The 23,537-nt window shown below is 36.5% G+C and overlaps 1 protein-coding gene across 2 annotated transcripts; it reads left to right on the forward strand.

Annotated features, from left to right (window-relative positions):
* The first annotated feature begins 2,247 nt into the window (after positions 1–2,247).
* Positions 2,248–21,259, forward strand: LOC139958519 (uncharacterized). 2 transcript variants are annotated; one of them, XM_071955627.1, is made up of 3 exons: positions 2,248–2,600; positions 3,084–3,246; positions 20,417–21,259. In XM_071955627.1, exons 2-3 carry the CDS (start codon positions 3,084–3,086, stop codon positions 21,229–21,231), a joined length of 978 nt encoding a protein of 325 aa, XP_071811728.1. In that variant the 5' UTR covers positions 2,248–2,600; the 3' UTR covers positions 21,232–21,259. The 2 variants fall into 2 exon arrangements, 1 of the variants encoding a protein (XP_071811728.1); XR_011789819.1 differs by lacking the exons at positions 2,248–2,600; positions 3,084–3,246 and adding an exon at positions 19,787–20,125 and having other exon boundaries at positions 20,417–20,557.
* The last annotated feature ends 2,278 nt before the right edge of the window (positions 21,260–23,537 follow it).

Raw genomic sequence — 23,537 nt, forward strand, 5'->3', positions numbered from 1 at the left:
AAGATGAGGATGGTGGATAACAGGAAGTGCGCCGTCCTCAGACGATGGGCATGGGAATATCCCAATTGGGGGGGGGGGTGCAAGGGGGATGTAGAGGGTTAGATGAAGCACGTGAGACAATATTTGAAATTACTCACTTGTTTGACTAGAATCACTACAGGGTTATAAATGGACGGTGAAGGTACCAATTTCAACCCAATCCGATGCGATTGCCTTAAGTTTGTGTATTCTCTTCAAATAGCTTTTTTTCTTTCCCAGTATTCTATTTCAAACGAGCTTGTAAATTCAACTTTTCTTTTTACGTCACATAGGGCCCTATAGCACCATTTTCATTTAAGAGGAAGTCGAACCGCTCATGGGTACAAAGATAACCTTTTTTAAGTAATTGTATATATTTGGTTAGCCCACTTGTGCACCAAAAATAACATTTACAGAAGAAGGGGAAAAAAATCTCGTAATTTACTTGATTAAAGTTTGTGTTGGTTCAGTGCCAGTCACGGACGGTAACAGTTACCAGCCACTGTGACAGTTCGAAGCCATGGGAATCCACTGGAAAAGGTAACCGCATAATGAGTAAATACGACCCTGTTAAAATTAGAAACAAATTTCTCGTGACTGAAAGCTTGCTGGGTAAGCACAGTGTGCGCAGTGAAGGTTTGTGGCTATAGACCATGTTTGTTGGTCTTAATTTATATCAAATTTCAATGTTAACGGTATACTGCCTGATAAGTAGATAACAAAAAAAATAAGAGAAATAATAATGAATAAAACATTATCTCAGACCTTGATTTTTCTCGTGGTTTTGATTAATTTATCAACTCGAGCAAGATAATCGATAAGCTTGTCATAATTGTTGTTCTTATATACGTATCGATGAAGGCCTTCACAAATTTCGTGGCCGACTGTTTTGTTAGAATATTGGCCATATGGTTACAGTATCGCTGTAAGGGGACTGGGGTTAAGAGTTGGATTTAAACGTGTGCATGAAGGCTTTATAATGGGTGATATTTCTAAGAAAAAATTTATATCAATTTAAAGGTAATTCTGCCTATTTAGTCAGACACAAGATGAAATTTTCCAAAATTATCACCGGATTCGGTCTATTAATTTCTACTTTAGGTTTAAACTCTAAAGGTCTCGCAATCCTTGCAACGTGCCTAGAGGAACGGTGCATAGCTTTAAAGTCTTTAAAGACATCCATTTAAAATATAAATAATATAATATATACAATATATACAATCCATTTAAATATTTTAACTTTCCATTATCGTGGTTTCCTTTCCAGAGTAGCTTACATTTTCATTGAAAAGTGATACGAGCGTATTTCTAATTTTTGTTTGAATATTCATGAATATTTATGTCATATTTTTACATGTATAATTAAGTACCATTGTTCTTAAATTGGCTATTGAGCCATTCTCATGTATCCCTTCATGTCGTTCAACGAATTAAGATGCAATTGCACAATTAATATATCTAAAACACAAAATAAAAACGTTTACTGCACGCATATACTGCTTATAACTAATTGACAAATAAAACACCAGTTGATTTTGAACTTGAAGAAAAACGCCGACGATTTGTTTCTAAAGTTGAAAGCTCATTTTACTTTGAATGTTCGATAATATGATAAAACAAACTTCGATAGTTTAAGGAAAAACATGTCATATATGAAAATATACAATATGCATAACTCTGCATGGTCACTCTCCCAGAATCGCACTATAAGGAAAATTACAAAATAAATATTGTATGGGAAACACTTCTTCAGGGACTTGCAAACGTAACAAAAAGTTCATTACAGTGCCATTGAGCGACGGAAAATGTATATACACGGTATTTGATACGCGTTAAAAGTATAACACGCTTATTATAGGTTGTGTCATAATTTGGTCGTAACTCACGTAAATCCCTTTAGTTACAAATAAAGGTACATATTTTATCCACTTATGCAAGAATAATGTATTGACTTTCTTCAGAAGGATTCGGCATTCCTACATATAGACAGACCGAACCAGAAACCGTTACAGTTTGAAGTGTGATATGCCTTCTCCACAAACTGACTGTAACCAACAATTTTAAGGAGCTTCAATCGACACTTGATGCCTTCGGTTCTGTATCAAACTTTTGAACCCTCGCGGTATATAACACCTTTAATTGATTTAACTTTGTATCACAAGCTATAGCTGCCCACAGCCGTCTCGGTAAAATCCTACACGCGACACAGTATTGGCCAATCGCTCTTGAAGAGACAGGCAGTCTCGTTTGCCAAACACACCTGGAGTTTCCCCCCTTCGTGATCAGCGGTCTTTTAAATTTCATTTACTAGCGTAGAGCTCACCAAGGGAAGCAGATTTATTTTCTCTCTCACTCTCTCTACATTTAAAATTTAAATAAAGTTGACGCAGGATTACTGAGGGATAATCCAACATTTGTTCTTTTTGCCGCCGTTGCTTTACTCAGTTTTATCGCGGAGATTTTACCCTTTTTTTTAAATCGAACTAAGCTTTGTAAAGGGACGTCTAAAACGTTGGTGGAGATTTGTTTAACAATTATTTTCACGTCGGCAAGAAATGTGGATAATAGTTTAACCTCCGCAGGTACATGTATATTTATATAGAGACAGTAATACCCTAGGACATATTTACGTTTTTTGTTCTTCTTCTATCTTTCCGAAATATCTTTCCCTTGTGAATTGTGCTCTTTTACATAATTATGTTCAACACCTAATCTTCACTATAGTGTTGGACATTAATGTTCCCTATTTAATTCAAATTCAAATTTTAATCGCAAAACACTTCATTTTCCTTCGGTTAACTGTTTTCAGTTCATCGCATTGGTTATAAATATTCAGTATTTATTTCACAAAAAAATTAAAAGAAGATTCTTTGATTTATTGTTATTTATCAACGTCTGAAAATGGAACGACTAATTAATATGTAAGTATGGCCACAGATAAAAGAAAAAAGAAAAAAAAGAGGAAATTAATAATCTTTCTTTTTGAATGTAATAACGTCAAACACATTTGTTTGATTTTAATCGCCTATTGTTTTTTTTTTTTTGCATTTTGCCTTTTTTTCCAGATGACGTTTGCCCTGGCTGTAAGTGTAGATCTCCAGTCGCATTCTGAGGTTGATAGTGGGATGGAAATCGACCGACACCCTTACAACAATGACGTCAGTGACTGGGACATGAGAACAACAACAACAACAACAGTTAACGAGCCGAACTCCACGTACCCTCCATGTAAGTTTATAAAATGTACTATATACATAATCACAGTATATAAAATCTGAGAACATTCACATGATATAGCACAAAGTTTAGTCATTTTCTTAGCCCCCACCACCCCCCAACCCCATCCCTTCGTTTTTCCTGTCCCGAAACTCTGTCTGCGTTTCTTTATTTGTTTTAAGAAAAATTTGTTCTATAAATTTGCGCAATCGCTTTAGAATTGTGTGTTAGAGTGTGATGATAAATATAGGCCAAGGGAGTCTCCAAAATCGTCGAATTTATTTGCCACTTTCCAAAGTCGATTTGCACGCATAATCTTACACACTAAAAAGTATTAGTACTGGTACCAAAGTTATATAACGAGAGATTTTGTGAACTAATATCATTCTGCCAGGACATTTTTGAATAGTAACATATTTATGAAGGTAAGAATAAAAAAAATGGTGATATTAACAAGAAAGAATATGTTCGATACCGGTTTGTTAAAATATAAAATTAAAGCTACGCACAATTTAGAAAGTGGAAGGATGTAATGTATACTAGAGACATCCTATAAAGTGTACATGCTCTGCTGGTAATTTATAACGGCTAGGTCTTCATGGCACGAAGGAACTACATCTGAAGTGGTTCATAACATTGATTTCCTTCATTGTAAGGTCAACGGCATTTTTTTCCAGCAAATATGCTAGAAAAGATTAAATCTGGTCACTAGTAATCAAATGTTAAGCTATTTTTTTTTTCTGATGGAATATTACTCTAAGAACAATGCTAAGCCATTAGTACATGTTTATGGTCTGTTTGGACTCTCAACAGTGCATTTATTACTGTTTGAAAGTAGAATAAAAAAAAGTCTAAAAAGTTAAAGTCATCAGAAGAGAAGACCTATATAGACATAATTTCATATTCTTTCTCTGTTTTAGCAATTTCTAGCATGCATACATTTGAAGTGGTCTTAAATGTCTCGAAACTGTAAGAATAATCATATAGAGCTGTTATATGTGAATTTCCATTGCAATACTGTCATACTTTCAGTAAACCAATCAAGACATGGGTGGTACACAGACAAAAAGGGAGCCATTGTCATTTATACTCTCTTAAACCTGTTGGAGAGATATTGCCACCCGGATGAAAACCTTTATCCAACTCGGGTTAGGTCTATCATTTTACTCAATCGTGTCATGTTTTGTTACCTACATGGTAGCATTGTTTACCCAACATTTTGAATAGTTGGTATTTAATGGCGAAAAAATCAATGAGAATGTATAAATTATAATAACATATTTTAATAGTCATTTTAAATAGCAGTCTATAGGGAAATATCATAAACCTTTTCAATTTCCTTTTTTGTAGTTGTACTATTTAATGTTTTTACTCCTCACAAATTCCTTACATAGTTTGTTTTATAGAACGAATTGTGGTAAACAAAGCAATTGTTCTTATTTATAGGTTACTTACACTGACTTTGCTTTGAAAAAAAAGTTTGATTCAAGAAATTAAAAAAAACCAACGAAATATGGAAATAAGGAATTGTCGAACCAACGAGGATATGGGGACATTATATGAAAGGATTATCTGTAAGAATTATAGCGCGTCAAAGTTTGTGATAACTTTTTGACGTGAAATATAGCAAATATGAGCAAAGGTTAATTAAATTCTTATTTAAAAGGATCATTTATCGAGAGATACAGTGATTAGATGTAATTAATGATTATTAACTAGTATAACTTTTTAATGTTTGACATTTTCTTGGTGGTCATCTCCGTGTTCGTTATGGCATTCGCGGGTAAAACCTATTTTTTTTTTTTTTGCCAAAGTTATTGTCTAATGACATAAACGTTTATGCGTCATTTAAATCATATTTATACCATCAAATGAGGTGATATATGCAGCGGTTTACAATCTGTCCCTCAAAAATTAACAATTAAAATCCTTTTCATTTAAGGAAAAATAAATTAACTTTATTTATAGTGTTTCCCACCTTATTCAGAGTTTCATCCATATAATGCAAACAAGCCTGCTTACTATTAATGATAGTTAAAGTTCTCATGTAATTATTTTCGCATATTAATTTGTAACATGTAGTATAATTACCCCCCCCCCCCCCCGAAAAAATCTAAAACTAATAGTACCTTCCTCAAGTCCCGGCCATTCCATTTCATTTTATAAACTAAAGACAAAGAGGACTGCTTAATAAGACAATTAAATAACTCATTATGGACTAAAAGAAAATATTGTGTATATGGAACATAAAAACTGTCAGTAGTAAGTTCTGGGAACTTTTGCATGATACCACTCCCCTCCCTTCCCTCCCTCCTTCCCCTCAACTCCCCCCCCCCCCCCACCCCCTCTGTAAATAACGAGGGAGAAAAAACGACCGGGCAAGCCACTATGATTTGGAAAGAATAGGGTTAGGGTAATTTCTTTTTTTAGAGTCCAAGAAAGGATCCATCTTCAAACAACAACCCAGGAAGTATGAATTCTATAATCCTCCTTCACTCTTACCCCTCAAAGCTTTCAATGTGTATGGATAGGCACTCACAACGAGGCAAGTTTCCTTGACCATTTCCAATGTTTGCCAGTTATCTCAATAAACACTACTTAAGTATACATTTGCGTTGGAAGAAGTATTGTCTTTATAAATGTTCTGGTTACAATCCCCATCAACGAGAGGTATCGCTAACCAGTCCCCGATGGGTAGTCTCAATTTAATTTAATTGAAAAAAAAAATTGGTCTTTCTGGGAATCCTATTTATAGACTGACCTGTACGTCTGAAGTTCCTGCTAACTTGCGTTTAGATTTAGAGTTAGTTTAGTCAGAACCCTGATATGTATGTATCTATATATACATATACACTACGCCCTGATACGCCTCCAGATTGAGCCCTCTTCCAACGCCCCTGCATCATTGTCATGTAGATGCATGAAGACATCCGCCATCCGTGGATAAGCAAAATCTGTTTAGTGAAGGAGACTGTTAATGTTTTGATGTTCCCTAACACTAGTAAAAGGCAAACTACTTGAGCAAGTCTAAACAAGTCATCACAGAATTAAACCACTACATTACTTGAATTATTAAATTGATTTCCTTAACCTTTGATTTGTTTAGGTTCTTTGATAACCGATTTTGATGTAACAGCAGTGTTACTGCCACAGCAAACATTGACTATACTGAAAAACATCAGCAAAAAGAGATATAATTCTTTACCTAGTGGGGCACGATGACATCACAAAGTATTAAAATGACATCCTGCTGAAATAATTGTTACATTTTTGTTAGCTCCAAAACATGCCAATTTGTTTCCTTTGTTTTATCATAAACATTAAAATTGAAGACAGTTTGACTGTTTGGGTTTTATATGTTACCTTTAAGGCCATCAAGAGACTTCGAAATTCTTGACTCAAGAATGAACTCGTGTTTGCCACGATCTGACATACTGTTAAGAATAAAATATCAACCTGTCACCAACCATAAGTTGATGTTCATATTAATTTACATAACCATGAAGATATATTACTTTAAACACATGTTCAACGTACGAGATACGCATTTCTTGCTATTCTGGTACACCCAGGCTACTTATTTCGCGCATCACATACAGCAGTTATCCCTAGAGTGACGCACAGCAATACTTCTGCTTCCATGGGAGTTATAAGACTTAATTGTTTTCTGAAGCGCTACCCTTCTTCAGGTGATAACTGGCCATATATCACGTGACATCTTTACGCTCGTGTATAATCTACATGATGTACGTGCAAAAATTACAAGAAGAAGATGAAAAACAAAGGCCTTTGAATCAATATTAATGCACCTTTTTGTAACTTTTCATATGTGGCATTACTGCGATGGTTGATATGAAACTTAACTTTTAACCTAAACGAACTTTATTCAACATATAAGAATATGAATTTTCTATATTTTTTTTACTTGAAATATGTATTAACCAAGAGCAGAATAAACATGGTAGTCCTGTAAGATATGTTACGGCACAGTGTATCCACAATTATCGTTCATAGACTTTAGGACATTGCGTCACAATAGCGCTCACTTTTTTTTCAGTGGAGTTCATGTGTAGACTACCACATATGACCGGAAGGGCGTGGGGGGGGGGGGGGGTGCGTGGCGGTGGGAAGGGTGAGGGTGAGGGGATGTCAAAGATAACACGAAGAGCAGTTCCTGAAACGATTGTTGCCTGGCTTTTGTCTCGCAGGTTCAATGTATCATCTAGGCAAAATATCATTGTATTTTTGATGTTTTTTTTTTTCGGCGCTGCGATATTTCAAAACTTGTTATTTTGGGAAAGTTCCATAAACTTAAGTTCACTTATTTTCCAGAGCAAAATCCTAACGTATATTTGGACTTCAGTTGATGGGATATAATATCCTTCAATAATCTTGTAATTCGGGATCCTTTGATCTTAATACTCCGTCAATAAGATATGATACAGTTGTTCGACCTCACATCAGGATATAGTAGGCCGAAAAAGCAAGTAAAAACAGAACAGAACAGAAGAAGAAGAAGAAAAACAACAATCCTTGCAAATGCAAATAAATACATGAGCGGTTGTAAAAAAAAGGGGAAAAGAGACTTTGAACTTTAGAAACAAAACTTGTAAAAGTTAGAGTTAAAAATTAATCGTTATTTGATTACAGGATAGAGTAACCGATACCGCCTCCTAATGAAACCAGATACGATCTAGTGGGACTATATACTGTAGCTCTGCTTTTACGTGGTATTCGGAAGGATTTATCAAGCCCATTAAGCTCCTTTTTATTTGATAACATCAAGGGCTAAGCGCTCAATTCACGATCACGTCCAAGCTAAAGAATTCCAATTTCACGCTTATATTACATTTTAAAATCCTCACATCTCCCTCGTTACAGGGATCACAGTGAAATTTGTGGCTTTTTGACGAGGTGACGGTACTATTGTTCTAGTCGGGTTGAGATACTTGACTGTTTAAGTACACCTCAGTCTATACTGATGAAGGCCTAATACAATAACAAGACTGTCCAAGTGTATATATAGGTATAGTTAAGCCCTGGTCGGGAGTTGCGATGTTTGCGCGTCCGCGCCGGTGGGTAACTCAAATGGCTCATATGCGTTTGTGTGTGTGGGTGGGGGGGGGGGGGGTGGGAGAGGAGGCCGACCAGTCAGGAAGCGATATCTTACAGAACAGTGGCAAGTTCTCGTAAGAGAGTACGGGTGGGCATTCTGGGATACATTGACAATTGTATACCATGTATTAATTCAGGGACGTATAAGAGTTCGGTAATAAGGGATCATTCTTCCCCACCCCCTTCAATAATATACTAAAACAATAAGAAGATACATTCCAAAACATGTCTGAGTTATATATTGTTGTTGTTGGAAATCGTAACGTGAGGACAAGACATATCTAACAGTGCCGCAGAAGGGCTCTGCCCTCTTGTAAGCTGCCGTAACCCAAACAAATAACAGTGCCGCCCCCCCCCCCACGCATTACCCATCAGAAATACCCTCCTACGCTTCTGTCTGTTGTTGCACGTTTAGTGGTGTAAACGTATATAGACTATACGTAACACATCAAGGTAACAGAAATCGTCATTTACTACGTAGAAAGTTCCGGAGAACATATGACTTGGTATATATTAATAATATTACTGGAAAATCAACTAAAACGAACTTCTCGGTATTGAATATGTATATCATGGTTAGAAATTTTCCAAGAAAGGAGTTCAGAAAAATCTAGCCATTTTGGCAAATTCCGAAACAACTTACATAGATGAATTCAAGTTAACAGTTTCATTAGGGAAATTCCCAATATATTTACAAGACGTAAATGGATCTGTGCATACAAATCGATCGAATTCACGTCAGTAAATTTCATTGAACAGCTCTGTATCAACAACACACACGTCAGACTCTCATTACATCCGCCAACAAGTGTTGAATGCGGACATCTTTCGTTTAATTGACATCGTCTTAATTATCACCAGCGTACCGTAATTTCACAGGGAATGGGATCTTTTCAATACTTCGCTACTTTATTCCGGTTAAGTGCTAGACTGATAGTTCCTATCTGCTGCCGCGTGATTTTGCGTAACTTTTGACAATTTACGAAATGTTATATTTTATAGCATATATATTGAACGGCAAACAAGGACCCCAGGTGCTAACAATTATATAATAATTTAAGATGATGATATAGAAGAACACGATGATAATATTTAATAAATAATAATCATATCAAAGTGTACAATGATAATATAAACGTATACAATGATAATGTTAATATACACGCGGATAACAATGTACGTGACATTATTATATCGTGATATTATTATCATGTTTACCTATATATTACTATCATTGTTTTTGTCCTATTGGCGTTCTATAACAGGGAGGGTTATTGCACACAATTTCTTGTATGGTTCTTGCCATATTTTTAATGTTTAACGACAGCACATACTAATAATAAGATATTTGGTTGCCAGGGTATAACAAGGTGCTCATCCATGAGGGGCGGGGTGAGGTGGAGTGCAGCCTGAAGACCTGGGTCAAATGAGGGACCCATGAAATTTTGGAGGGGTGTCAGAAAAATATGTGATAAAGAAAAGTGTTTTCTCAATTAGACGCAAATTAGGTGTTATGTACCTCACTGGCGGCGATCGTATGTAAACGGTAAATTGCAATGTCTTAAAATCATTCACACTGTTTTTTTAATATTATTATTCTTTTACGTGAAACGTAAGTAGTCAAGGTTATGGACCACCTTGTTAATTTACAAATAGTATCATATCAGATTATATCGAAAAATCTTCTTTTTTTTTTGAATACGGAAAGTAGAAACCTATACCTTTAATCTTCTTTGTATAAGATTGTGGGCTACAATTTTCACCACTGGAAATAAATGAACCGTAGGAAAATGCGATTTGTAAATAGCGACCGCAAGTCAGCAGACGCCGCGATATAGATAGCCGAGCATGTAGCAAGTATTATTATGTTATTATTGCTGCATACATGGTTTGAAACGGAAGGAATAGTTATGCATGCGTGTCTCTGAGTTCAATCAAGTTTAGTTTCACTTTTTTTTTTTGGGGGGGGGGGGGGGTTATCTGATAATGGAGAGACTGTCGAAATAATTGTGTCGTTTCCTTGAATTAAGAAGAAAGAAAGAAAGAACGTTATGAACTTTCATTTATAGGTTAATGGATTATCAGATTATGTACCATATATTCCCTGGTAGTCTTGTATTTGGTCTGTATACTCGTATACATTATATAGCTTCCCTCTACTTTTGATAGATTGGCCTTCTAGTGAAAATGTTACTACAGAGTTACGTCGTCGTGGTACCCGCACATATAACTTTGTACTCACACTCGTACTTTTACCAAATATCATTCTACTTGTACTCCTACTCATGCTATTGTACTCGTACTGCAAGCCTGCCCTGGATAATAAGAAAAGTGCAACCCCGTCATATCTGCCTAGTTAGAGTTAAAGGGAATTTTGTTGGCGAATATTTCGCACAGGAGAAACGTGCCCTCCAATTTTGTGAACAGTTCTAAGTGCCCGTCTCATAAATTTAGAAGTTCCCTGTTGCGAATGAATAGTGTAGCTTTTTTCAATTTCTGTAACTTAAAAGTGCCCTCTTCTTTGAGAAGTGGCAATAAAAAAGGTCTCATTTGTTATTAAGGAATTTCGAAATTTGTGGTATAGAATGAAACGTTCTGAGCTGATTTTATGCTTTTGTTCATAAAATCAAAGTCGCATGTCCTACTGCCCTCGAAGTTGGTACCCCCTCCCTAATTTGAGCCCCCTCCCACCGCCTCTGCCTTCGCAAGAAGTTTCTTTAACTACTACGGTATGCGATATCGGCTGAACCATTCTATAGTCAATCCTTAATTAGAACAGCAGTTTAGGACTAGTCATTAGTTCCCGATAACTTTTGTATACCTATGTGTCGAGCAGGACCTCAAAGTAACTTGATTAAATGGTATTTCGATCATTTTTATAATGTTTGCATTAATGATTACTGGAACAGAAATTAGATCAAGAGAATGCCTGGATGTTGTGTCCTTTTGAATAATTATGGTTGGGTTTATTTATCCCTTCAACAATACACATCTAGTATTATTTTCTAGGATCCCGAATTTTTTCAGCATTTTTTATTGCCCTCAAATATGCTAGAAAATCAACAAATTCTTAAGAAAGTTGAATGAAATGATGATGAATTTTAAAACACCGCGATATGATTTTTTCCTTTTCTGACTGCCTACAAAACAAAGAAGCGCTAACATGGTGATTCAAATGTCTACTTAGATATTGTTTGATATGAAAAATTAGTACTCAATTCAAGATTATATAGAGTCAAGAAAAAAGAAGATCTGCTAGTGTTCCAGTAACATGCTAAAGCTTTTATCGACTAATCCGTTTTTCCCTACCAAACGTCTAACTTAGACTTTTGACACAAATGGCCTGCCACGAAACCTCCCTGACTTTGTAACACACAATTCCCACGCTACCGAAAAGCGTTACCGTAAACGTGCCCTGATTAGAAGCACATAATAGTTTACTCAGAAATGAAGGAGCCCGAGGCGCCGTTTAGTCTTTTCAATATGTAATAATATTACAGTTAATTTGAATAGGAAATTATGGATTTATGTTGGAGACGAAGTAACCAATTCCTACACAGTTTAGTCCGCTAGAATGGAAATTTATAGATCGAATTTAATTTCATTAGGCCTACGAGGAGAAGATTAATAACATTAGCTCCATGTTTCCGGTCCATTATATACGTGCTTTCTCCATCAGAGGGCGTCTGTAGGAAATAGCCCGGTGAAACTTTGACTTCTATTTTTCACCTTATTTTTTTTCTTCTTGAGAATGATCTCCTTGGAACCATATTGCCCAAATAAATTACTTTTAGTTTTCAAGGTTAAAGGAGACACTTTCTTCTTTATTACCCTCAGCAATCCCCACAAATGCATCAAACTGGCTTTGTTGGGATTAAACATATCCTCAGTTCTTACTGCAATCCTAATAGCACATTCTACCGACTTATCAGCACTATCAGCACGATCCAGATTTTACTGTGTTACAAAACTTTTAAGATGTAGTCTAGTAACTGTGTTCTCTGTGCGTAATAGGGTGACAACCTACATGGGCTGATAGCCTATAGTGAGTTTTTTCTTAATGTTCTACTGCATATGAACATTAATTTTGTGCCTAAAGTAATCTTTTAAGGGTTCATAAACAAAGTGACAGTCAGGACGACCATAACACATATAAAGTTGAACTATGGACAAAAAAGAAAAAAAAAACAATTGATGTACACACCTTTTTAATTTCTTTCAATAACAAAATTGATAGGAAATGTATTTCCGATGACAATCACATGTTGAGTGCGATTGTTTTTCCTGTCTACCTTCGTCGTTCAATTTCCCATTTTTTTTCATTTTTGTCCATTTCTGTTTTTTCTTGTTCCTGTTTTGCTTCCGGATCGCCATTGTAACTTAACATATAGTCTGGCCATCTTGGCAACTGTATACCTATTGGTTAGTCCGGTCGAAACATTTCTTAATTTAATAAATCCGGAAATTTCTTTATTGTTTTAACCGTTTCAAGACATTACGTCTCCAATCTCGTGGCGGGGAGTGTCTTGGAGTACCGGTTCTCCTGAGCGGTAATGGTGACCTTATTACAACTGTTCGCAGTAGGGTGGAACCTTACCTCGAATAGGGGTTTATTGGTTGGAGAGACCGCGGTGTACCCAGGCAAGCTAATTAGAGACCCCATTAATCCAATTAGTTGTACCTTAGGGCGTGGGAACCAACGAAATATCAAAAGTCAAAAATAAGTTAAAAAGTTGTAAACAGTGCAAATTGGTCAACAACATATTCAACGCGTGGAAATTGTCAAGTCTGACAGGTTTACGCAGTGTTGAACAGTTTCCCGTTGATAAGAATTACCTCGCAGGTGTATATTTTATTCTTGCACGGGTGGGCGTAGTGCGTTATAGCGGTCTATATGTTAGGTTGTCAGTGTGTGGGTCCTGATCAAGTTTGTGTGAAATCGACAAAGGTGCGAAAGAGGTGTTTCCTGCCTGAACAATGTGAAGGATTCTTGTCGTTATTTTCAGTTAAATGTTCATATCTTATCATCAGAATCTGAAGCTTCTTATCAGAATCTATACGTACCCTATATTATCAAACGTATAACAAAGAATTCTCTTTCTGAAGATCAAAGCATCTCGTCCTCTATATGAAGTACCAGCTCTTGTTATGAAAGTACACTTGAGCAAACAAAACAAGAAAAGTGAAACGTCAAGACAAACAAACAAAGGAAAAGAAAAGGCATAATATATAGCATCTGTCAAATAAATATACGAAAAAGCAAGTTTGACTTGTTTGTCATGTATGACGTCACAAATCATTACTTCATTATGTACTTTTCCAAGTTTTATATTAAGTTATAATTGATCTATAGGGAGTAGCCGTGATTGATCGATCTGACGACCCCCCCCCCAGCAATCCCCCACCCACCGCCTGTCTAGATCTTTCAAGAAACACCAATGCTATAATTAACGATTATTGATATTGATTCCACACAACTCCATGAAAGCGTTATAGCTGTATGCGTTGACTCTTGATATCATATCCCAAAGAGAAATAGTGGTTTTCATATTTGCTCCTTTCATTATTATTAATATTACTTCCGTTATTTTAAATAAAATGTGACTAGGTTGGTCAATTCCAGGACAGTGTATTGCAGAGACTTTACCATCTCAATTAATCAATTAAAAATAGGAAGGAAGGCCGAGCATACAATACGAGGGCTATAATAATAATGTCTAAACGAAGGGCTGAGACGAAAGCTTGCATATAAGAGTTCTATAATACCTAGACTGTATCTCTTTCTAGTTTGGTCAGAGATTTATGGGTCATTTCCGCTGTCCAGTGAATGACCTAGACGTATCGACAAACACCTTGTAATTTACTGTTTTTACTGCTGTCCATTTTCCTACTTATACCAGGTGAATTCTCACCTTGTCTAGAAATAGTTTTTTTTTGGCCGACTGCAGGGGAGCACGAGTCCCGACCGGTTTCGTTTAAACTGCAGGGAGGTTGTTATCAGGGAGCTGCTACTGTTAGAGCATATTGCCATATCAATATTCACTACAAGAAGCAATAGAGCATTTTATTGTCTTTATCAACTGTTTCCGCTATCTCAAACGACATGAGATTTAATCATGACACGAATTAAAGGTCACAACCCCCCCCCCAAATGCTAGAAAGTGGTCCCCCCCTCCAAAATAAATGCTAGAAAGTGGTCACCCATGCTTGCTCAAAGTTAATTAGTTTACTGAAACAAACAAACAAACTATAAACGTAGTTATCCACACCAAGACCTTTGGTCTTGGTTTAGTTGTCTAATTTAATACTCCTCCATCGGTTGATAATCATTTGGAGGATCGAGGCAGCCTAGGAAAGTACTTTTTGAAAACTTCTAGGAATTTTTAGGTGTTAAAATTTGCTGCCATGACCAACGATCTTTAAATATAAAGGTTTCACTGACGTATGGAAATGGAGATTATTGTTTATAGTGTTGAATTGTTGATTGTCAGAATAGGCACGACAACAATGAAATATAAATGAACGAAACGAAAAGTAATTTGTTCAACTATAAATGATTGCAATTATCGTAGAATATCATTATACGGTAGGCTGTCAACTTAGGCTCACATGTTACATGTAGTAAATCTGAGTACAAAGAAGATAGTACGTAACCAATTAGGAAATATTTAACGTGTTAGTTTAGTTTCTTTTTCCAAGACAGATTCGGTACTTATAAGCCCCATAATAATGAAGTGCGTTACCTTGACGACCGAAATTTTGTTTCACACAATCAAGTGAACATCGAAGTTGTTCAAGTTTTTCTTTTTTAGTTATGATTAATGCTAAACTTTGGAAAAAGTGTCATCAAAAGCGACATTTTGAGGATCCAATCATGATCATTATAAATCAGTCGCTTATTAAATATAATTTTCTTATTAAATATAAGTTGGCGAAAACCCTAAAAGGTTGCCTTGGTTACATTGATGGTCTAAGACATAATGCTCGGTACGTTGAGGTAAAATTGTTGACGAAATGGTAAAAAAAAAATCAGAATTAAAATATCGAATGTAAAAGAAAAAAAAGAGCAAAGATGAAAGAAAATCATGTTCTCTTAGCAAAACATACATTTCTAAGGTGAATCATCTATTGATAATTACATCGACTTCATCATTGTTCTTCGATGGTTTTTTCGATGATCAGTGGGCTAATTAAGATGCCAGCCATTACAGCTGTGTCCTTTAATCTAGTCCGTATTGAAAGACAAGCTTGCAGTATTTACCAGTGATGGTCCCATTGGGAATATAGTCACAGTGTGCGATGAGTCAGTATGTCTCTATGTGTGTATACTTAGCACAGCCTCTTTGTAACATTTAATTTTACTTACAAAGAGAGAGGGGGTGAGGGGGAGGGGAAGCAGTGAGGAAATCCAGTGTACATATATGTTTCATTTTAACATAGCGGCAATGGCTATATACCAAACGTGTCCGCACTTCCGCAATGATCCGTTCACAATTTCGATAATCTGTCTGATTAACTGTATACGTGTGTTTTTCGTTTAAGTTAAACATTCGGTATATGTGATTACTGATCATCAGCAGAAGGAGAAAGGTACCGAAATATTTTTTTGTAAAATTATTCAAATTTTAAAAATAGATTAAACCATGATCATATTAAGATATTAATATTAAAACATTATTTTAGATTTTGTCACTAGATGCAAGATAATACAGCGCGTATATAAATTAGCACTGAATTTGAGATCTTTTTTCTTCCAGAAACTTTGTGATTCAAATATTAATCAAATACAAATATGCAGATTAAAAAATAACTTTTTTAATTTTGTTAACTTTCCTTTAATTATTTTGAAATACAAGTAAAATGCAATTTTTATCGGATTTAAGTATCGAGTAATATCTGCAATTTATCAAAATCAACCAACAAATCTTCTAAAATCGAAGCAGGATGGAATATCAAATTTCGTGATTTTGTTTAAATCTTAAGCAATATAGTAATCATTTTTTGGACTTGACAGCAAAAAATCAATTGTGGCAAATTATCAAAGCGAAAACGAGTTTAAAATTTTATCTAAGAAATGAAAGGATGCCTTGTGTATTGAGTGACTCAAAACAAGTCAAAACCGGAACCCTAAAAATAGATTGCGGTTTATTTATTGGTGTGTGGCTGAGATTTCTGTATACCTCCTACGAAAGCTGATTTGGTGGCTAATGAGAGAGATGTCCAAAAGAATGACTCAGATCTCACCAAGCTCACGGCTCATCATCAAGCCCCCGGTTCGATATTGACTAAGCAATGAAAACTTTTGAGATTCACACAAAAACTTCGTTTTTCGATCAAATTTATTATACAAACACCCCAACTGAGCGTAAGGATGCGACATCTTAGTAAATGGAACAATTTCCTTCTACCAAACTCCAAAATTAGACAATTTTTTGACCTTGCGGTTAGACACGGGTTGGGCAAAAAGTCGATGTTTCAATCGACCACAAGTAAATTTGGCTCCCCGGGATACCGGGGAACTAACCGATTGCTGCCCGGGAAACTCAATGTTAGAGGCTCATTTGCTGTCAATACTCATAACGTCCAATCAAGGAGAAAACATGGACGAAGCAAGGATGCAGAATGGATTCCGTTTCTGGGGGCAAATTATTGTTTGAGAGAAAGATTACAATTTCATTGGATCCCAATGAATTGATGTCCCTTAAAGGATCTTCATGAAGGACAGATAAAACTAGTCCGGGTTGTATACCAATTGGACGGTATAGGTTGATATGTATATACGGGGTATGTCTTCATATTTAAGCACGAACACTGCACGTATTATAATGTGAATATATAGGTCTATATCAGAAATAAGTTACTACAAAGTTGAAGAGTAGGCTTCATGTATGCATAACATTGCCCAATATGTGTCATTAAGACCCCATCGTTAATACAAACCATGGTTCTCAGGACGTCGTCAATAGAAACCATGGTTCTCATATAAAGCTATATATACCAATTCCAACACATTCTGATATTCCACTGCAAACAGATTTATTTTCATTTTCTGTTGACTTTGAAAATCAATAAATTGACTAATTAATATACGAGGGCTCTTTGCGATGAAAGTTAAGATCTTAAAAGGTAAGATGTTGATTTTCATACTGTGCTATAACGTTTCACATGTTCCAATTGTACAAAATATAACACTTTTCAAAATCCTTAATTCGACGTTCGATATACACCTCCGTCACCTACAAACAATAATTGTGGTCTAAAGACACCCTAACCTGACCGCAGTTATGACGTCAGAGACATGGAGTGCAAAGACCCGTCACCTGACGTCATATATTACAGAGGTGGCGATACGACTCAGCAAGGATACATACCGTATAGGTGTTTAACCATTGAAACACCTGTTCCCAGCGATGCAGACTTGTTGTGTGAGTACAACTTAGTCCCGAGTACGCCGAAAGCGAAATACGAGTACAAAGTGCCAGAATAAACCCGGGGGTACAAGTGAAATATACGGATTGAGTACAAAATACTAACTTTTGCTGAGTACGAGTTTACTGCGAGTACTAATACAAACTCATGCGTACCAGGTCCGACAAATGTATACGTACTCAAGGGCGAATAAAAAACTATGAGTTAACAGAGTACACAAAAGTGTACTCGAGAACGAGTATGGATTCCACTCGAGTACTGTAAATGTGCAGAGCCTGCAGCCTCAGATGTTCGCCGGTCGACAAGTTTATCAACCAATAAGCAAGTAATATTGTATTTGATGATTGATCAAATGAAAGAAAAAAATTGACTAGGTCTTGTTCACCGTGGTTAATGAACAGTCAAATTTCATTCGATTCTCAGTATTTCGTTTCCCGCGGACACATTGTCATTTTAATGTTGCATGAAATGTTATATTCTAATTAGAAAAGCATCATTACTTACATTAAAGTTAACCAGCCAAGCTAAAATGAAACTACTATATTGAGATGAGAGTCTAGTTTCGAAGGAGAGTGCATCATCAATATCAATATAAACTTCTATGAAAAGCCGGTCATAGGTCATAGAGTTACAATCAACGTTCTAAGCTCACTTCAACTCTGAAAAATACAGTTTTTGTTTTATTTACTCTTTACTTTATAATAAAATAAAAAATTATTTCATTAATCCACGTCTTGTGTATCACCCATGTACTAATGATCATAAATTACCTCCCTTTGTTAATCAATAATATAATAACCGGTTTCAAGTGTCTTCCGATAATTATTCTGACTTTCAACTCTATCAGATGATAAACCGAAAGTGTTTCCGTAGTAGGTAATCTAGGAGCTTCCTATTAATATTATCCCTTTCATAACTTCACGTTGAGTTGAGTAATGAAATATTGTTCTAAAAATGGAATCTCATAGTGAAGAAGACAATTGAATTAAAGTGATGACAAACTCGCTGTCAAACTACTATCAGCATAGTATCAGAGGTTAATATCATCATATAGACAGTGTAGAACTGTATAGAAAATTATTAGTCACCCCCTCTCGTCGGGAAGGGGGAGGGGGAGAGGGGTGAGAGATTTGGTTGACACATATATCTTCGAAGTTATAGGAATTCTTCGGATGTAGTCATACCTGTAAAATTTTGTTCAGATTAAAGGAATGAAAACAATACTCTAAATGTTCAGTAAACTACATTTAAAATGTTTGATAAACTGACACAATCATTCTGTATGGTTAATTGTCAATCTAACGGACTGTTTCTTGTTGTTGTAGTTTGTTACCAATCTAAATAGACTGAATAATGCGTTGCATTGCACCTATAGTTGCATGCGAAATTGCAGAGAGTAACGGAACTGGTTGCGAAGATGCTATTATCGTTATGCATTGAGTTTTGATTATATATTATTAAGCTTTTGTGACGTCAGAGAATTTGACGAGACAAAGTGGAATCAATTTTAAACGTCTGCAGGGATTACATAATCGTAAAAGCCAAATGTCCATATCATAGGATAAGTCATATTACTTTGCCGATTGGAAATGGCAGTGTACTTATGAACACCTCTTCCCCCACCACTCCCCCTTCTCATTTTATGAAGGCTACTATCACAATGAGGAATTTAAACGCACCATTGTTATCGTTCCTTGCGACCCCCTCTCGAAACCGATAAACCCAGCGCGCATTGCACCCTCTACACATTAACTAATAAACACATAGCAATACCTACACACTATATGCAAGAAGGAAAAAACAAGAACATGAGCACTATATTCCCACCCCTCCATCCGTCTGTGGAAGAAAACTGAAGAAAAAAAAGACCCGTCTTTATCAAACCCTAAGTAAACAGTCTAAAGCCTTGATAATTAACTTATCATTCTATAAGCCGTCATGTTTCATTGTCATCGATATCACCATGATGATCTACACACACACACACACACACACACCCACACACATACGGACACACACAAGAAGAAGAAAAAAAACCCATGCAAGGCAGAGAGATAGAGAGAGTGCGAACTTCCGTTTGAAACAAACGGATGTACGCCAAAGCCTAGTGAAGCGGTTAGCTTTGCATTCAGTCGGGGACTACACGAGATTCAAATTCATTCACCGAGACGCAGTGCGTGTTCACCTTTGGTCGCCGATGACAGATCTGTCTTCTATTATTAATCTTTACCATCATAAACCTCCTGTGTTCATAGAGGGGATAATTTCAGAGTTCGAATCTCCAGTATAACTCTCTCTTTTTCTCTATCTCCACCTACGTGACTTTTGTTTTTGGCAGGAGCACACAGTAAGCTATCTCTCTCTCTCTATTCTACGGATTTTCTCTACCTTCAACAAACTTTTTCTTGCTTTTTCTTTTTTTCAAACTGTTCCAAAGTTTTTTGGCTGTCTGTGTTGTGTACGGGGCAAGTCTCTCTTGAGATTGGAAAGACTTTCGTAGTCAAACCTATGAGCTGTCAGTGGAATTGTAATGTGGTTTCTATCCTGCTGCGTAGGTTTGAGACACTAATTAAATTCAACTTAACTGCCCCCATACTGCTCTACAGCTGAGTTTTTTTTCTGGTTCTATTTTCTGCAGGTGCGACTTGGAGTGGGTCTGTTGTGTTTGAGCCAAATCAGCGAGTCTGGCGGCCGGACGTCGCGGGTGCGCCGGCTGAGTACTACCACCACCGCAACCCACAGCACAGGGTTCCTCAACTAACTCCCTTCCACAGTCGTAGTTCTTGTGCCTTCGCGGAAACCCCATCTGAGTGCGTAACCTCCAGCAAGGTTTTCGATACAATCTGGAACACACAGTCTTCGACTGCAGTCTCCTTTCAGCAGTGTTCTAAAATTAAGATGGAACCTAGAGAGTTTTCTCCTAGCAGTGACGGAAGCTATTCGGATTCTATGAGTTTGACGGGATCCGATCTGAAACGGGATCCAGAATTGTCTCCAACAGCTTACGAAGACGACTTACAAAATCGTAAAAGGAAATATCGATCCTCGGACGGCGAAGATACAGAATCGCTTACGGGCGACGACACGGCGGGGAAACGCCGTAGTAGAGGCGGCAAGTGTAGACGGAAAGGTTCGCAAAGTTTTGACGACGTACAAAATCAACGCTGTATGGCGAATGTACGAGAAAGACAACGTACACAGAATCTGAACGATGCATTTTCAAATCTAAGAAAAATTATCCCGACGCTTCCTTCAGATAAACTCAGCAAAATACAGACATTAAAATTGGCTTCGAGGTATATAGATTTTTTGTATCAAGTGCTGGGAAGCGACGAGAAAGATCAGAAGATGGCCGGTAGTTGTAGCTATATGGCCCACGAACGGCTTAGCTATGCTTTCAGTGTCTGGAGGATGGAGGGTGCATGGAACAGTATGTCATCCTCAGAACGGTGACAGGAACATGTCTCCTCCGATATGTAAGGTAAGAGATGAGTCTTTTCATTAATTCTTTCCACTGAGGTTGAGGGTTTCTATCTTTCTACTTAAATTTGTTATGGAACCTATCCATGTCAGAAAGACATGATCACGTTGTTCATTAACCATTTCAATATTTACAGACCAATATCCATTTCAATTTCAAATTTAAAGGTCTCAAATTTAATCCAATAGCATCGACATTACCCCCCCCCCCCTCCCAAGCACTCCTACCCTTCCGTTTTGATACCATCCCACTTTCACCGGTACGGCATGTGAAACTGTAAGGTAAATAAAGGTATCGCAATCATGACAACATACCCTCGATGGGGTTGGGTTGGGGGGGGGGGTGCTGTAGGTTCATCGTAAGGAGGTGAGTACCACACCATCGTTTAACGTTTCTGTTGGCAATATTTATATATTCGGAGTTCGCAACCAATAATGTCGCAACAAATCAGAGAGAGAGAGAGAGAGGAAGAGGGTTGAGTGGGGGTGGGGGTGGGGTGAGAGAAAGGCTGTCAGAACAGTGAGAGGGGTGGATGATAGGGATACTCACTCGTGCACTGTTTTCACTATCATAGGCATATATACTCACAAACGTATATTTCCATCGTTTGCACCTTGTCTTAACAACGAGCCAAGTATCTTCAGATTGTTACCGGGTACAAGCTGTTCAGCTCCCCCCCCCCGACCCCCACTGCCCCTCTCTCTCTCAAATTCATCTTATACATTAAAACCTTAAAGTGCTGTCTGATTTTATCATGATAACTTATTCATAACAGCGGATGTTTTAATTACATTGTGGTGTATTAGCTTGCTTGTTTTCCTAGGTGGTTTTATACGGTACGTTACATATATATATATATATATATATATATATATATTATATATATATATATATATATATATATATATATTATATATATATATATATTATATATATATATATATATATATATATATATATATATATATATATATATATACCAAGTGTTCAAAAATAGGGTGATTATGTTCGCACATATATAAGCAGTATATTTATAAACTTGTTAGCGTTCCCAGGGACGTAAACAGCTATAAAACTGAAAGGGGAAAATAAAAAATCACATTTTCATTGGCCAGAGATAGAAAGCGAGAGAGAGAGAGAGAGAGAGGTGGAGGAGGGGTGGGACCTTAGGTTAATATTTTTTTCAGAAAGTTTTCCACAAAAAAAAAAGTTTTGTTTCTAAACTTGTATTTGGCCGATATCCTTCCATGCACCTGCTAACTTCGAGTGCACGAGCATCGAAGGTGAAAAAATGATTTTATCCACGAAACTTCAGATGGTACAATCAATTCTTTTATGACTTTTCGTATAGTATCCTTAATCACTATTTTATCAAATTTAAGACATTTTCCAGGGTAAGTTGAACACATCATTCAGCTGTTCAGCTGATAGCTTACAACATGTTTTTTTTTACACACAATACCTCATACGTTATGTTTACAATATATATGGTTATGTCTAATATACCTTCTCAGATAACAATTTCTACAAAAATAGACATATCAAGATCATCGGTGATGATATTAACCTAATGAGTTCATCATTTTTTTCTTCTTATTATTGTTTTTAGTTTAACCTATAGCGATAAGTTGATGCATATATAGCATCAAAGATAATTAAATTGTGATCAAAATCTGGACATATCACGCACACTTTCAAATTGTGGCTTATATTGCCTATTAGTCATCGTAAACTTGCCTCAAGTCACTTTCTCCAAGACAGGTACTTCTAAAGTTCTATAAAAGTCCCCTTTTTAGTGACCTCGAGGAAATTATAGGTTAAAAATGTCTAAAAAGAGAACAGAGTTTTTGGGGCTATTACTTCCGTCAGAATTCGTCTTTATTAGAAATCACTATTCGATGAATGAAAAAAAAAAAGTTAAGAAATATAGAAAATAGTTTGCTTTCTTAAAGGTGGGATCGCTCGTAATTTCCTCGTAAATTCTGTCCTTCACACCACCCGATTCAAAAATAATATCAATACTACCCTCTACCGGTTCGTCGCTGTTGTCTCGTAATTTCTCAGCAATCCAGTATTTACGGCTAGTAAGCAATAAACGGGTTCGGTTACTTGAACGGTGGCCTTGGCGAAATTCCTGCATAGTTTCTTGTCTGTGGCAGTACAGGGAGTTGTTATGGAACAACTCCCTGGTCAGTAGTATGCGGTATTACGCCGCGTTTTCGTGTGTGTTGTGTGATACAAAACTCTGTGCTTTGTTTTACGTTCAGAACTTTTCACA

Source organism: Apostichopus japonicus, chromosome 18, assembly GCF_037975245.1.
Source record: "Apostichopus japonicus isolate 1M-3 chromosome 18, ASM3797524v1, whole genome shotgun sequence".
Lineage (NCBI taxonomy): Eukaryota > Metazoa > Echinodermata > Holothuroidea > Aspidochirotida > Stichopodidae > Apostichopus > Apostichopus japonicus.

What these genes read in the sequence shown, in the direction of transcription:
- LOC139958519 (XM_071955627.1), top strand. Translation starts at nt 3,084, where the DNA reads ATGACGTTTGCCCTGGCTGTAAGTGTAGATCTCCAGTCGCATTCTGAG. An exon ending in GAACTCCACGTACCCTCCAT is followed by an intron (nt 3,247 to 20,416) that starts GTAAGTTTATAA and finishes TATTTTCTGCAG; the next exon opens with GTGCGACTTGGAGTGGGTCT.